This window comes from Osmia lignaria, chromosome 14, assembly GCF_051020975.1.
Source record: "Osmia lignaria lignaria isolate PbOS001 chromosome 14, iyOsmLign1, whole genome shotgun sequence".
NCBI classification, from domain to species: domain Eukaryota; kingdom Metazoa; phylum Arthropoda; class Insecta; order Hymenoptera; family Megachilidae; genus Osmia; species Osmia lignaria.
The window spans coordinates 6,543,876-6,561,721 of NC_135045.1; the positions used below are offsets into that span (position 1 = coordinate 6,543,876).

Below are 17,846 nucleotides of genomic sequence, written 5' to 3' on the forward strand. Positions count from 1 at the left end.
ATGCAATTTTCATGATATAGTATTGTTCCATAATTTTGCTTTATTTTTCTCCTGTAGAATTTCAATTTTTCCAGTTGCACAATCAGTTACATGGCATCGATAGAGTGGAGGAAAAACAAAGCGAGATTAATTCAGTTGAATTGGAATAATTACGGGACGCGAGGCATCCGGATACGCCGTTACGATTTCTCTATCGAGCCTTTTGAAGAAATATCAGTCGTCAAAAGCCACTCGATATCTCACGGCTTGACGACAATTTCGCAAATAATTATTGCATGGGAGACACAAAGCGGCTTACGAGTGCCTCTTGCGTTTCTCCCGGAATCCAATTCCGTGCCGCCTCTTTCAAATCCCTTTGTCACCCACGATAATCCCTCGGTAGACGTGGTCGAGTTGACGATGTTTCTCTCCCTCTTTCCACCCCCTCTTTTGCCGGCAGCCTTCCTCCCTTTCATTCGTTTTCCCTCTTTCTCTATTACCTGCCAGGGTTCTGCCTTTACCCCTATTTTTCTCTCTCCACCATTTTAGCCGTTTCAAAATTCTATTACCACTTCCGCTTATGGATCCTCCTGCTCGTTCATTCTTTTACTTTCTTCTTTTTTTTTTTTTTGTACGATATGGGGTACGGAGAAAAATGTGGTCAAGTTAATGGAAGATTATGGCCAAGTTTAATTCCAATTACATCCCTGGGGATATAAATAGAGCAGGAGCGACGATTTTTCCTCGCTATTTATTTGCCAGAGTGCGCTGGCTCGTTGTTAAATACGGCGTCCCATCGAATAATGGGAAATAATTGGGACAAAAGAGAGCTGAACAAACGTGAAAGATGCAAAATGTCTCGACTAAATAATCGCGTTCCGTTTGCCGGATATATTATACGAATAATGCTTCAAACTGAATATTATTCTGGAATACGAACCTTCGGATCCGATAACGGATAAACGAAATCCGTGTGTTTAATGCAAACCGCTTTATCAGCGATACGTTATTCAATTTTGTCCAGCAAAGTTTATGAAATTGTTAGCACGCGTTCATCGACGTATTTCATCAATCTTTGTTGCGATTAAAAATTCATTTCACTCGAAAGGCAAGATTAAATACGCTGTGGAAGAGTTTCAATAGAAACTTTTTTAGGAAAATATTTGAATATGAAAAAAAAGACCTTGGAGTAAAAATTCATACGCTTCCTACGAAAAAAAATTGGATTCCATTTAAATTCTGAGAACAGTATTCGAACAACGTTACAATCGATCTACCCTAAAATTTGATGGAGAATGAAAGTTATGGTACGATCAGAAAGGACGCATATTTTTGTATAAAAATATTCTACTTCAGAATAAATGGGATAAAAATAAAATTCAAGATAACAATTTCAAGATGTAATTACTTCAGACCTGAACAATCTGCAATTTTTCACATTTAGACTGTGAATCACTAAAGCAGCTATTAAAGTAGTTAAAATTAGTGTATACAGATTTCTATTTTTCTTTATTTCACATTGACAGAATAGCCAATACTTTCACGAAATTTTACCTATTCATTCATTTGTCCTCTCGATTTATCTCTGGTGTAGTTTTTCGAATTCGAAACTCTCACCAATTCCAACGTGCATCCCCTTCCTCTTTGTCTCTCTACCAACCGTTTCCGGTCTTTTCAACTCGTTATCGAGTGCCAGTTCCAGCCAACGATTTGCATTCGACACTAAAAAAAAATCCGCTAATTCCACGATCGAATTTTCAGTATATAACCGTAAAGAGAGCAAAACATAAAAACGACAATTTCTTAATGAACGAACTAGTAAAAAGTTCAAGATTCAGAATTGATTTCAAAATGAAGGATGATTTTAAATAATGACAGAACTCATCAGGGTACAAATTTCTCAAATTAAGTTAAGTAGATTCACGTCCTGAATTAAGAAGTAGAAAAAAACCAGAAAAACCCGCAAAGAAGACACGTATCCTGAAAAGGACCTGGTTTCCCAATTCGTTCTACTCCTTCCCAAGGAATTCCCTAATCTCTTAGAAACCTGGAGAACGTGGAGTCGCTACCCTTGGGGCGGTCGTTTCTTCCACGTCTCACCCTTACTCCTTTCTTCGGTTAATAGACGTCGAAGGGGGTTGAAGGCTGTTACGGGTCCTGGCCCAGGTCCTCCGTGGAACCTGCAGGATTACAGCTTGCAGCCTAATCAGCCAGATTGCCTGCAATTTGCCGACCTTATCTCTCGCTATACCCCGCAGCTCTTCTCTGTTCTTTCATCCCCCACGATCGACCTCCGCGATGGAACTTACGCACCCCTTATTCGCGACCCTTTTTCCGGAAAAGCCAAAAGCAGACACGTGTTCGACTATGAACGAAATTAGGAAAAGACGAGGGTTTCCCGGATGCAGAACCCTGCGAATCCAATTTTGATTCGACATTTGAAAATTTTGAATCAATCGGAATTGACTGCTTGGTATTGCAGGGTTGTAGAACCGTTCACGAGCGACGAGAAAATATTTTCATCCTTTTGATCGTTTAATTATATTGCAAATACGAGGCAATATTTCTAATTGATTATTTTATAGGAACATCAAAGGAATGGAAAAGAGTGAGTTCATACACTGTTCCCAAAGGCTGTATACTTTTTGACGAAGGATTAATTGAATGAATTCCCTGTGAGAATTAAAATTTAACGTGTAAAATGGATGGAAAAAGAGAGTTTACCTAAATGAAACAATTTTTGTTTAAAGTTAAAATGAATGCATCACTTTGTTCATTATGTATAGAAAACAACTAACTGTTACTTTGCATTCAAAGGTATCACGATTCGCTTAATTATAAGAATACAATGGCCACACAACAATCTCGTTCGTTGTTCGATATTCGAGAACTAATCATCCAGATTGTTTGAGCAATTTGTTCTCCTTATCTCGGTAGATTTCGCAATCTCGATCTATTTTCCAGCGATGCCACGGGGAGCCCAGATTCACGCATTACTGGAAATGGGCTTTTCGAAAGAATACCTCTTCCGTTTTGTCCCCAAACCCTTCTTCGACCCCGTACTTGCCCCACAATGTACGTAAATCTTCTCATACCCCCGTATCCTTTTGTCCCCCACTGCACCGGAGATCTTCACAGTGAAATTGCAGTCGCGAGACACGGGAAAAAAAGAGAAGTAGACTTGAATAGATTCACCTTATCGTTCTCGAACCTGTTTCCTTGCCATACGAAGGAAATTCCTTCTCTACCGATCGTCATGTTGGAATTACGATCACAATGAACAAAATATCGATCATTGGAATTTTTACGCTTTGTTCAATTCTTCTTTTTTATCGAGAGGACAAAAATTCAAATGAAATGAAATAAAATGCAATGAAATGAAATGAAATGTCAGTTACCTGAACGCTCGAATAAAAAGCGTGTTTATAAAATAAATTGAACACAGAAGTAAAAAGCAGTTAACCCTCTATTCACTCGTATAATGTTATTACAAAATAACGTATCAAATTTTTGTTTACGAATTCAAAATATTATTTTACACTCTGCAAGTGATGGATTATTCGGACAACTTTTAGGTATATTATTTTTCTTTTGGAAAAAAAAATTCCTGTGTTACAGAGGGTTAACGCAAAATGACATTACATGCAACGATAATGTTATATTGTTAGATGAACACTCACCCGCGTTATTACTGGCGAAATTTAGATCCTTACCTGAAACAAAGGAAGCAGAAGTTGTTAGAGAGATCGAGTATCGTCAAGGATCATATACAACATAATACCAACATCGATTTTGTACGAGACGCCAACATATTACATTACAAGGGGACCATATTCTACCATGCTAATTAATTCTCCGACGTCGTGTATAAATTAACTAACGATGATCCGATGTAAACGTGAAAATGCTTTCAAGTGTATTAATATTACCGGGATAATTCCCGTGAATGTCTGAGCAAGATATTTTTATCGCAATCACGATTCGCAGTGGTTAAAGAAACCAGATTCCTTAATAGTTGTTCTAATTAAGCGGTGCTTAAAGCTCGAAAAATTACCCTCGTGTTATCTCGTACCAGCACGTACACGTATTAACAGGGATTAAGAATTCCTTGAGGTAAAATATTCATGATAAGGACGGTAATTATTTTTCGAGAATAGGAATGCTTGGGGAAAAGGAGTTTACGATTCAATTCGTGATTGAACGACCAATTAGACCTCTTGATACTCATTTATTATCAAAAAACTCCCACGTTTATGATGGGGGCGTAAAGTTTGAGTTGTTTCGTTCTTAATAGCAATTATAGTGCTATAAATCCATCAGATGATAATCGGTTTGCAATATTTACATCGAACTCTTATGGTCGTGGCCTGATCATATGCCCAATTATTGTGATTGCAAAACTGCCTTAAATTATAAGCTTTAAATTGCTACAGTATTTCTATCATTTCATGACATTTTTATGTCATTTAATAATTTCACCTAAGATTTACCCACGCTTCTTAATTCATATAGAAAAATTTCCAATAAATTTTATACTATGTTATACCAATATTGTCCACTGTAAAAGATCCTCCATCACCCGTGTTTGATGATCGAAGCCCAGATCCCATTCATCGAGTGTGCCGCAAGCACATGTAAGAGCCTGAACACGCATAAAAGAAAAGCGACTGTAGACCGGCTTGATCCATAAAAGCTTCTTTTAAAGTCTCTCATGGAGAGCAGTCTATTATACGAAAGTATGAATCGCAATAGGAAATTGTATCACCGACTTGATCCTCCGCATATCCATGCACTATTATCCTTTTTATAGACGTCGTTCAACGTTAACGTAATCAAAAATTGAATTCCCTTACTTGGAAAGAAAGAACAATCGCGTAGAATCGGTTTCTATATCTTCGTCAACAACTTTCACGATTTCCGTTTAGCGATTCAGCGAAATCACGGCACTCGCAACGACTGGTACGCGTGTAAATGCAGTGGAAAGTTTGTCAGTTACGATAGTGCAATTTTGTTAAATGGAAATGGGGTTAAGGAGGGAGAGTAGGGGGTGGCAAGGAATACGGTTTCACTGAAGAAGAATTCCACGGTTGTGGAGCTACGTAAATACGTGGGATAACTCGGATAGTATGCGCAGTACGATTCAAGTGAATCTACAGGGTTATTCAAAAAGAACATCGGTATTCTCATCCTTTGTCCAAAGTAGTTTTACCATCTGAATCGTTTGAAAAGCAAATTATTTCGTAAAAAACGTTAGATATCTTGTATGTCGATCAAATTGAATGCTTTATAAATTCCTACATTTTATTCATAAGTCGGTATCTCTGAAGTTATGTGTAATGTTGCAGTCACGAGATAATCATCGTTATTATGAGATTAGCGATTGTAATGAAGATTCGAAATTACTGGTGCAGATTTACATAATACTGTTGTAATAATATGATAAATGATATTCACAGATACGTAATAATATGGTAATTCCATGAGAGCTATAATAATTTTCGCAATTAATACACTGTAAAGCGATCTCATCAAGGTAGATATTATACCATTAGGCGTATTCAATATTCGCATTTGGATTTACAATTTATCTTTTCACCTCTGCAATATAATAAGGATCAACTGTAAACAGATTACTGTATACTATTAAACAAAAAATTCTCCAATTTTTCAACGTCTATTCTCCATTTTGGTGGTTTTAAAAGAAGCCAACTGTTTTCAAATGATCTACCAATATTCTTGAAAAAAACCCAAAGAGAAAGCGCTTGGATGGTGAAGCAACGATGGATAGCGCTCGTCTTCCCGAGATTTATTGCCATGTTACATTCAAAATGGAGGATGATCGCGAGAACACCTTTATTCCGTTCGCTTCGTCCACTTAGGAAGATCCTTTGTCACCAAGACTAAGGAGGCACGGGGACCAAGGGTGACAAAGCGCGGTAAGGAGAGAAATGCAAATTGGGGGTGGTTATATTCCGACCTCGTCGCTAGAAAAGGGACGAAAAAAATCGTACGGGGCAAGGTTGACATTTTTTTACGGATAAAAGCCCTCGACAGAAAATGGGGCACGGATATATATCTCGTGTCTAATAAGAAAAATGTCGGATCAGGTGTCGGTATTTCTTGCCGTTTGTCAGATATTACTTGCAACTGTTTCGAAACGACGATAAAACTTTGAGAGGGAAATTCTGCAGCATATTGCTCGATACCGCCAATAGTTTCAAATATTCGCACGTTCTCGAATAATCAATAGGGAAACAGTTATGGTATAAAACGAATAAACTAATAACTAACAGCTCATCCTATAGGTAATGAATATTTTTGTATAACGAGAGTTAAAAAAAAAATTAGCCAGTTAAAATGAATTTTTGTTAAGAGGATCAAGCGAATAGCGATCAGGATAACGATATTCGAGGAGGGGACGGTTATAAACTCGAAAAAGGGAAAATGATGGCGTAAACAGCACTCTGTATCGACATTCATCCCTTTTCTCTTTCAAAGCGCAACCCCTTTCAACGAGTTTTAGTTCACTTCAGCTTTCTTCTCTGCTTCTGGAGACCTTTTTCTCTAAGCTCGCCCCTCTTTCAATCACTTCGAATCTACCACTTAGCACGACCCTTCTTTCCATCGAGTGTCAACCCTTCCTACAACTAATGGATCCGCTGTCAAACTTCGTGAAATAATACGATTATTGTGATGCAAGAGGGCCAATTTCATGAAGAAACACGATAATAATACGAAACGCTTTCGAATTGAACGATTAAATTATGTCAGTCTACCTTTTGAATAAAAGTGACGCGACTTCTAAATTATGACAAGTATATAAACTTACAGTTAATCGTTCATTAATCAGCATTTGTTTAACAATAAAAACAGAATCATATTAGAGATTCAGCGCGGTGCAAGTGGCTATCGTGCCTGAAGCATAAAAGAGGTAGGATTCGTGGATTACAAAGAGAAGAAATGTGTCTCCTGTCGAGTAGAATCCAAACCGAAGGTCGAGAGGAAGGAAGGGCGTAGGGAAAGTTAGGAGGGGGTTGGACGTGGCTCGTAAGGGTGGAAAACTGAAAAATAGTTGGCACCCGTTGCCATGGTCACTAAGTACCCCCGAGTCGCGGCGACGGCCCACCGATACTGCTTCCCTTTTCCGTCTCTCTTCCACCCCCAACACTTTAAACGAACGGATTTTATTATTTTACCCGCTGATCGTTCGAAGGAAATGGCGCTACGTCTCCGTGCACGCGAATATGAAAGAAAAAAAACACACACGATTTGGGTATGTTTGAATATTTCAACGAGGACAGGATTTCAACCGCGTGCTTCTCCCTTTACATTTAACGATTTCCATTGCCGAGAACAATTCTGTATGCATTCGAAATCCGCGGATGTTACGCACGATTAATATTCCTATCAATTTTTCGCGACGGATTACAACATTTAATTCCATCCTTTTTATTTCTGCGGCCTAGGATATTGCGAACGGAACATTTGGAAATGCACATTATCGTTAAAAATTTATTGTTCAGCGTTAATCTTTCGTCTTTATGATAGAGGATCAAAAATATAAAAAGTAAGGAGAAAATATTTTTATACGGCAGTGTATGTATTGATCAATTTTACTTTACGCATTTCACGAGGCAAGGACTGATTCGAAAATTCCGTATGGCTATTTATGCAAAATAACTATCTGTTACAACACGCTTTCCACACATTCGGTAATAATTTAAACACATTCGACATGTTCCATTTTATTCAGTGCGGCATGATTTATTAAACGTAAATCCTATAATAAAATTTGGAAATTATTGACACTTTTCTAATCGAACCGTTGCTCGCACAGATAAAAACGCAAACGTCCCAGTTTTATTCTCTCAATCAGTTCCGTTGTCCTACCTTTCTTTTCATCTTTCATGACCGGAAACACGGCGCACAAGGTACACATAAATGCTGCATGCATAAAAGGAATAGCATACGTTCAACCAGCTGCACGTCGCTTTAATAGGAATGGCAACGCCATGAAAAATTGAACGTCTTCGACATTCATTGTTCGCTGACATCAGGGAACAAGGAGATTGAGGCCGTGTCGATTAATATGCTTCTCTTGAAAATATAATCCAAATTTACTTTAAAATTTTACAGTATTCTGTGACTTATAAATGAAAGACAATGTTGTATTTCAAAGAAGCTCTAAAAAATTCATTCTCGAACACTCAACAATTATTCCCATACTTAGAAAAAGATATTAGAATCATAATATTTTTAGCGAAAATTCGAAAATGGTAAATGCATTGAAATGACCCGGGATAGAGCGGTCCGAGATACAATGCAATAAGTGAAATCTCTGGTTCTTGAGAAATGAGGAATACCTCGAATTTCTCAACTTCGATTATTACATCGAGAGCTCATTGCGCTAGGGAATTTTCCAGCGGGGTTCACCACACTGTTTTCTCTCGTTCCGTCAGAATGTTCGTTTCTCCAAAGGGAAAATGTGGGTTCGAACCGAATGCACAAAATCCAAAGGGGATATGAAATACCGAGAGCGGGAGTGTTAATCGCAGTTAGGGCACATACCATTTTCCCTCTCTTTTTAGCCCTGTCCTTCGATGCTTGTATTTCAGTACCTCGTTAAGCTTTGCAATTGAACTTTACACTCGACGAGAAGGTCGCAACAAATAACTTCATCGAATCGGTATGACCAACATTTTCCCTGCGACGATTTTACGGCATGCTTGTTCCACCACTGTTTACACACACAATTTCGCGAACGAGGCAGAGATTACGATTTGAATGTCGTTCTGTCGACGATGCAACGAGACTCGGATAAACGTGAACCACGTGGAATTTGTTGTTCGATTAATGTAGAATGTCAACGAGCAAGTTTGTACGGGAACCATGAAATTGTTAGAGCGTGCGATTAAATTAAAATTAGCTGGAGAATGTAATCCGACTGTCCACTACACGAAATTTTATGTAATTAGCATTTGAAAACCTCAAGCTTTAGATGGCTGTAATTAAACATTTTCCAGATTTTTCGAAGCTTGATAAATTATAACAAAATGAATTTCTCTTACAAGTATTTTAAAATATATTGGCAATTATGATGGTTACATTTTCAAAGTATTAACGTTGGAATGTTGAACGATTATTGAAAGGGTATCTGATCGTGAAAAGACTTCGAAAAATTGCTAATCGATCCATTAGAACGTCGAGCGATGCGGTATCGCGGCTTTTCTGCATACGAGAGTATCCATTTTGTCGGCTGGATCATATTCGTCGTTGAAATAAATCACGGGCCACGAACCGTTCTTAGATGCACGCAATTGGCTGTCTGCAGGCGTTGCCAAAGCGTAATAAATAGCAGCGCCGCGCCGTATGGAAATGAGACGGATATTAAGTTATGACCGATCGTTTGTCTTATCGTTCGTGCGAAATTAAACCTCGGAAACTTCAAGTTCGAACCGGCCGAACGTACGCGAAACCGGATACAAATACGCGTCCTGGAAAATATTGCGACCTCCTTTTTCCGTTTCCGTCGACCAACACGGAATGCAAAGTGCCGCGGGGCTTAACGTGTTACGTGGCGATTACGAAACATTTTTCCTCTCTAATGGATCACATCTGGGAAAGTTTGACTTTTCTACTGTGCAATTACCAGACACATTTTTCAAATTCTACCCGAGACCTGTTATTAAACCTTAATTGCTGCAGTTAGGATATTTAGGATTTCACGAGTAAAATTTGAATATTTAGTATTCGATTAAATTATAAATAAAAAAAAAAAAAACACGTGTTCCATGGAATTCAATAATTTGCCAGGATGTGGTTCCTCAATTTCGAGTCGACCCATCACGCGTTCCTCCCTAAGAAACGCCACGGCCCACTGCCGTTTTCGAACGTAAACCGTGGGAGGCGAAAGCATTTAGATAAAAAATTGCGAGGAAAGAGAGAGCGAGCCACTTTATCCTTCCCGCGACGCGAAGCGCCATCGTGGCCGGTATATGGCGCGGAGAACGGATGGGTATCTCGCCGCAAGCAAGGGCTGGAAAAATGTATTTTCTTCGAAATTATTCTTAGCCCATCTCCCTGTCTTTTCCTGTTCCTCGACCAAGACCTCTCCTTCTGGCCGTTAGGTCTGCGCGGTCCTCAACCGAAAAGACGACGATCCGGCCGCGAGTCTTCCTCGTTCCTTTTATCCGTCCCGATAAATCCTCGCAACGGCCTCGCAAAGGGAGAAAATTTTCACAGCCAAGCCGTCGGATCAACGGATCTACGCGAACGTTAGGTGAAATGATATTTCAATCCTGCGAGAAGTTTGCCCTCGATCGCCGCTAATGCCGTGAATGATGGATACTAATAGAGACTCGTTTCCATTGAATCTTTAAACGAACGGGAAGGGAATGCAGCTTTCCAATAAATCGAAATACGAAAGGAAAAAACGAAGTTTTTCTATATCATAATGCGATTAATTTTCTATCAAAAGGCATTCTCGGTGACTGGGAAAATGATGAAAATCGGTTTGTTTCGACCCCCTGTGCGTGGTCCGAGCGTTTCGAATCAATTCTTGCCCCGGGCTTCACGTATACGCTGCACGTAGGGATACTGCGGCTCCATTTTCCAATAATATGGCCGCACCGTTGGCTGGGGGCTTTAATCTTGTCAGTCTTGGACGATGATGTAGAACCACGCGGTACCACGTGAAACTACACGGCTTACGTAGGCTAACTGGATGTATGTACGTAGAAGGTTAGAGGTAGGAGGGCGATAAAAAGAGGACAAAGATGGGTAGAATAGAATGGTGGATGGTGAAGAAGAGTAGGGGAATGCTTGGTGAGGGTATTCCATTGAAGGGACAACGATGGGTCTTCTTCTTTTGTGCGCACACATCCCTCTCCTGCCGAAAATGGCCATTAGGAGAGGGGGGGACGGACTGAAAATTATTGACGTAATATTGGAAACCAATAAGGACACAGATGAGAATTGCTCGAAACGGCCATTATTAGATATATGTTAGGCCGTACGTGGACGGGAACGCCGGTTAAATGTGAATTTTCGTCGAGCTCGACGACTGCACACGTGCTGGATCCGATAAAACGATGAGATCTACCCGGAAAGGTCGAGTTATATCCGTTTCGATGCTACATTAAAATCTGTAACGATTTTCCTCGCCAGCAGAGAGGATAGTATCCGCGGAGAAACACGATCTCGATCTTTCGTTACGGTCTGTTTCAATTTATAGATTAACACGTAAGTTGATAACGAAATAACGTTAATATTATATTAGAATGCAATAAACGATATTTTAATATTCAGGTGAAATAAAATAATCTTAAGTTAGTGGAAAAATATTTTTACAGATTACATTATTTAAATCGTCGATAAAACTCCGAGTATCGTATTTGGAGTATTTAACCTAGATACCATGGTCAATATGGAATTTATAAATTATTTCATATAAAAATATAAAATATTGGAAGATCGAAAATTTCCGTACTAAATGAATCTGTAATCCTCTAGAAATTTTTCTAACTACCCAGAGAATTTTCCTCGACAAAAGTGCGATTTCCCTTTCAAATGGTTGCGAGCCCAACACTGACTGCCGGCTCTCGTATTATTTGGTCACGTGAATGGTTGAAAATTGCCAAAAATAGCCGGAAACGGACGTGCAGGCGTGGCTCTGTCCAATGAACAGGAGGGTTGGCATAGGGTGGCTGAACAGTCAAGCGCAATAGTTCCATTAGGGCATTTTCGAAGGCATTGCCGTTGCAAATTATCCAGACCGTACAATGCCGCGATGTGTACGCCATGACACCGCTCGTTCTTTTTTTTTCACCATTGCATCGATATTGGAGAATTGTGTTGCATCGCGCTCTACTAAATGCCAATGCTTACGCTCACGGACGGATGAATCGTTCCGATAGAAATAAGCGGCGTGAAAAGTTGCCCTCGTCGAGTACTTCTCGATGACAGTTTTTTTTAATGAGAAACTCGTATTCCGTGAAGAAATTGCATTGTTTCGAAACATATTTTAGCTGCACTTTTTAGATAGAATGTCTTATTTCAAACGTCTAATTAATTTCTATATTAATTAAAATGAAGATTTTTAAATTCTTCCAACAGTGCACGATTTTAAAAGGAATTATATCTAGAGAAAGGTCTCTATGAAGGAACATTAATTTGTAAAAACCGACAATCACGTTCAAATACGACCGCGATGGTGGAGAAAAATGAAGTTGAGAAGTAAATCGCGTCGTTTCGGATGTATGTACGTGTGTAATGATACCTGATCCGTGGTGGTACTCGACAGACCGGTCGGAACAGGGCGAAAACTTTTTAAATAATTACAGAGAACCGTGTCGTAAGGTCAGGTAGGAAGGGTTGGCGAGGTGAAGGGTTGCAATTGAGTCGGATAGCACGCTGGTGGCGCCAGCATCCCCTTCCCACGTTTCAAAGCTGCGGGCATTAATGGGAAAAGTTTGCTTTTATCTTTTAAACGGCCGGCAACACTACTAATTTCTAACTTCGGGTGTTACTTGTACCTAGTCAGACGATTTCGAGTGGCTACTACAGCTAGGAGCCACGTGGACCGAGTCTACTGCCTCGTAATGTCGCGGTCGCTATTTTCTTGCCAGATAGAGAATCGTAATTTGTTCTTTCCTTGGGAGATAGAAAGAAAGTGGAAGTAAAATGTACCCGTCGTGGATCGTCTTTCGTAATTCTCCTTTCCGTTCTCTTCGCCCCTTTCGGACGGCTCTATCTGGAACTATCAGAGTCGGATGGCTGTTAAGGTTCGCGACAGGTCTCCGTCTAAAATATGGGATCTAACTTCTCGGCACTTTTTCAGACCCGTTATGAGAAATTCTATCTATTCACTGGACACTGAAAGTATTCTCTCACCGCCGAATCGCTTGGAAATATATGTTTTCTAAAATTACCGTGGATTAAAAAGATATCCCTACACTTAGCTTTAAAGTTGTTTTATTATTTCGTAAGTTTGTTTTGTAAAATTACGTCACAACTATTATTTACCTGTGTAGACACGAAATCGATCGAGATCTATAGTGTTCGATTCGTGAACGCGATATTCAATCATGTCGACTGATTGTTTACTATTGATTTTATTTCATATCAATTCGTCGAAACAAGATTTCACTCTGCTTTCTATCGTTTCGGCCATTACCGATCGAAGCTTATCGAGTAAAGTAAAATATCAACGGTGGGTTATTGTTTCGATGCCAGGATTTATTATTTCCTGTATTCGTTGAACAATAATTTGGAGCAAATATTATTTTCCATTAGTCGTATGTTTATTTTCGAACTTAGAGGATATTGGATAGAAAGTTTCTACAAAACCGACACACTACTTTGATTCAAATTTCATGTTCTTTTTGCTACATTTATCGATAAACAATATTCTGATCAGATTTCGTTCGGTCGAACTGTTAATAACTTTCAACCGAAAGAAGAATCAGTTTTATTGCAGCTGTACTTCAATAATTCATTCATTTCAGTAGGAAAGACCAATATCTCACAGCGACAACTCGTACGAATTCTGTGAAATCTAAAATTTGCAAATTAAACTGGAACTCGGAAAATTGCTTGGCAGTTTTCGTTCACTGCACACGCAATTGAACCGACAGGTGAGATCCAACGTGTGTTAAATCGCAACGATACGTTTTTTTCCCCTTGAAAATGAAATTTCTTTGCACGAATATTCTGCTTTTTCAACTGGTCTATACCGGAAAAGCTTTTCGCGAAGTATTCAGACGCATTCGATAGTAAAAAAGCAATTTTACATTCAACTATACCGCTAACATTCTTAGCGCATTCATTATTTACGGATTAGGATATGATTAAAAAATGGTAAAGTGTTTTTAGAATCCTACAAATTGTACAATATAAAAATTGAGTTGGTTTGATTAAAGAATATGATGTCTCGATCGATTATTTTCGAATATATTTGAATATCATTAGAGGGAAATAAAAAGTAATAAAGTGAGCAACCGAAATTGCCTCATGCCGTCAAGTTCTGGTAGCCGTTTCCGTTTAGCTCGCGCTAGACGCTTTGTGCTTCTCCGACCCCTTTGATTCCTTTCCCACCTTTACCTGTTAACTAGCGCGTAAAGAGTAATTAACGCTGCCAGCAGGAGCATTCTGTACTCATTATGCGCGTTGCTTTACGATACCGTATTCGCGAATAATATCGCTTCCTCGAGGTATTAACGGCTCTGAAAACACCATCCTTTCACCGATTGGAACCAACCGTCTGTATATATTATTTAAAGCATTAATCCTTTTGACTCGATAAAGTCAACCAGATGATGAAAATACATCAGCGTGCAAATTGCACTTCAAATCTGCTCAATATTCAGTTCAGATCAATATAGATAACACAAAAATACTATCGTCAGTTTAAAATGTATACAAATTCTGTTTATGGTGTCGAAGTGAACATAGGCGAGTGATTAGAAGAGTACTTACGTGTGATGAAGACTGAATGTGAAATGAGGAAATATACATATACTCCATCCAACGAGACGAGATAGTAAATGCATAGAAATTCACGTGTCACAGAACACAAACTTCGACCGAAACGTTTGAAGAACTGGAAACGACTGAGCTCGGCCCTGTGTCGAACGCGTGAATTTGTAAACATATCTTGACGCGTCTCGTTGGACAGATTATAGTAATTTTAAAAAAGGTGAAATTACTGTGAACATTACACTGCAATATATAACTTTTTCGCCTCCAAATTTGCGAAAAAATAAAATTTATATCTTTGATATTAAAAAATTGACACTTGTCAAAATGTGTAAAAACTCCTTAAATTATTTACTATAAAAACAGCAACTATGGTCAACACAAAATAGATTGTTGAAATTTGTATAATAGTATCTTACTTAGCAGGTGCGAGAAACGAGCTTCCCACCTGGCAAAGTCGGAATTATTCAATAAGATCGATCGCATGGTTGAATTTCATGCTCCGGGTCTCGAGGAAACACGATGGAAAGTAAAACACTAACTTCTCACCGTCGGTTTACCACCGGATTGACGATCCTTTCACAGAGTCGAAAGGTGTACGGGCCTTGCGGTAATATGTTCGCCCCCGTGCTAGACACACGAATGTATGAAATTTAATACAAAAAATTCTTGCAGTGCACGCTCCGTAAAACTTTCTTTACGACGAGAAAGAAAAACAGGAGTGTGCTTGAAAGGAGGGCAGAACGTCGAGTTGAAAAGACGGGAGGGGAGTTGTAACTTGACTGTAACCACGAAGCTGAAAGAATGAATATATTCGGCCGGACAGACATCGAATTATTCGTCTGAAAGGGTTCGATTGATATTCTCCGGATATCAAGAGTAGATATTCGAACGAATCGATATCTGTTTTCTTTTTTTTTTTTTTTCAAATTAATTTCATCCTAAAGCAATTCGGTTCGTTCATCTTCGGTAATATCATTTCAATCGCGGAGTTTCAATCTATCGTTTCGACTTCCGATATTGAGGAATAATAATTTTATTTCTGATACCCGATGGACCGAGTTCCATTTCGCGACTGCTCTTTTCTTAGAAAATCATTCGGATGAATTATCTGACGAATTCATCAACATGACGATGAATATGTTATAAGTTAACCCAGTTTATCGCTAAATTGCAAAATGCGATAGAACCCTTTCCCTAGCAAAGAACGATCCGCTAAGAATAGAAATCTCGTGAATAATCGAGAGAAATGAAGATTGCCCTTTATTTACTTATTACCGAGAAATTAACGACCCTCGTCATTACCCTATCCTTCCCCTACCAACGAAGCTAATCGCAAGCGATTTCAGCACGGATCCACGAGTTAAAAGTCAGCTTCGAGGAAGGTTGGAATATTAAAGCGTCCCGTTGAATAATTCTCGATGAGCGGCTGAAAATAGCCAAGAATGAGAGGGTATCCAAGGAACAGGGCTCGTTCCACGTAGAACCGGCGTGCCGTCGCTTGTCCCGGTGAGAAAGACAATTTCAGGTTAGGAAGCACTTCATCATTAATGCATAAAGTCGCGGAGAAGCGGGACGGGAGGAAAGCAGAAAACGACGAGGAAGACGGGGGTTGAAGCAAGCAGGTGGAGGGGTTTAACCGACGGCAGCCATGTTTGTATAATATATTCGACTGTAATAATAGAGTCACTTTGGAAGTAGCATTACCTGCTTGCTCTACTACGCTGGCTTCGTAGATTGCAGCAACGACTGTTTGCACTCGCTAAATATAATAAAGCCAGGGGTTCTCAGAACGCGATACGCGCGGCCCGTTCGCGTACGTCTTCGTAACGGAGGGTGCAACAGTTCCTAGCATCGGCTGCCTCGAAACAACCCTACTACTCGCCTTTCGGATCGAGCCTCGCTCGGGCGTGAATTTCAACGGTTGAATTTTACCGTCCTCCCACGCCATTTACCGAAACTGTTGTTAGTTCCGAGGCGATAGCGAGGCCACTGCCTCTCTTCACCACGCTCCAAGCGCAAGCCAGATAACGGAATTTTAACCGTAGTTGCGTAGAAACGTAACTCAGCCGGTTTACGATCCCGTTCCGCTAATGAACTGACGGCACGATTCGCTTTCCACCTGTTCATACGGTCGCTTCCTCCCCGCCTCGTTTCAATTTATAAACAAAAAAAAAGCAATCGCTGGGGTTGTTGATTACCAATCGGCAGAACTGATTTTCATTGAAACTGAATTGTTACTTTTAACAGTATTCCAAAGAGAAGACTAAAAAGTTTTTTACGATATCCAACTGTGTAATCATCGATTCGGAACGGTTTTACGATCGTCGTAGCGTTATCAGAAGCTAATTTCCAAGTTCATCGATCAGCTCAGGCTCATTTACAGTAACCTTTTTTTAGCACCTCGTAAATCGAACCAAAGGTTAGGAACATTATTACGACAAGTTTTTCGTCGTATAAACGTGATCGAAGCAGACAAAGTGGCACGAGGCCAAGTCGAAGAACTTTGTCGCAGGATCTTCACAAAAGAAGCTTGCACCGTGGAATCGTATCGAGATACCTTTTGTACCAGGTGCGACGATAAAATGTGAAGAAAAAGCATGACGTTTGTTCACATTTATTGACTCGAAACGTTGTACGTGACGTCGAACAGTCACGTACAAATGACGTTTTATTTTTTTTCACAAAATCAAAGTTCCTTTTTAATATCCGGCAGACTTGGCTAATTATTGAAAGAGTATCATTAAATTACAAAATTCCATCGTTCATCTTACGAGTTTAATATTAAAGGTTGGTGTATATTCCGTGGAATAAATTTAACTCGCTGCATCGACTTTCCGTGTTATTAAATCATTCGAACGTCTTTATAATACATTATTAATTAATCGAGTCCCCAGTATCTTGTCTTCTTTCTAGCTTCTCTTATTGTTTCCTTTTGGTAAACGTTAAATACTGGGTATACGATACGTACGTGACTTCTACTATCTTTGTGATTGTAAATAACGGTGACGTACAGGTTGTAATTCCTATTTATTTATTGCTGGAAAATCCTTAACTTCCGTATCGTAAATTTCTTCCAAATTGAAGAGCATTGCAAAGAGATATACCTGCATTCCTCGCACAGATGTTTTATATAAAATAAAAACTATTGTAGATATTATTTGGTAAATTTGATGCGTATGTTTATAATTGAATTGTCAGTTGTTAAATTGCCCAACCATTTTACTCGTTGATAGCTTTTCTGGGTTGGTTTCAACAGCAGCTACGGGTAACTCGTTTCTCGTTTAACGCCCTTTGTTCCGTTGCCCGACCATGTTCCCCTTTATTCTCCTTCGTGGTTTCTTTTTCATGCCCGACGAGTGTCCCTTACCGCCCTTTTTAGCCATTTGCCC

General features: G+C 39.4%; 1 protein-coding gene across 11 annotated transcripts in view; it reads right to left on the reverse strand.

The window, feature by feature from the left end:
- Nucleotides 1-17,846, reverse strand: part of LOC117605741 (agrin) — a 347,580-nt gene that overhangs the window by 154,082 nt on the left and 175,652 nt on the right. For 7 of the 11 annotated variants that reach the window (XM_034327405.2, XM_034327404.2, XM_034327399.2 and 4 more), the window contains one exon: nt 3,660-3,692. The exons of the other annotated variants lie outside the window; for them this stretch is intronic. In XM_034327405.2, coding sequence (XP_034183296.1) covers nt 3,660-3,692 — 33 coding nt within the window. The remainder of the gene's footprint in view (nt 1-3,659; nt 3,693-17,846) is intronic. 11 annotated transcript variants of the gene reach the window in all.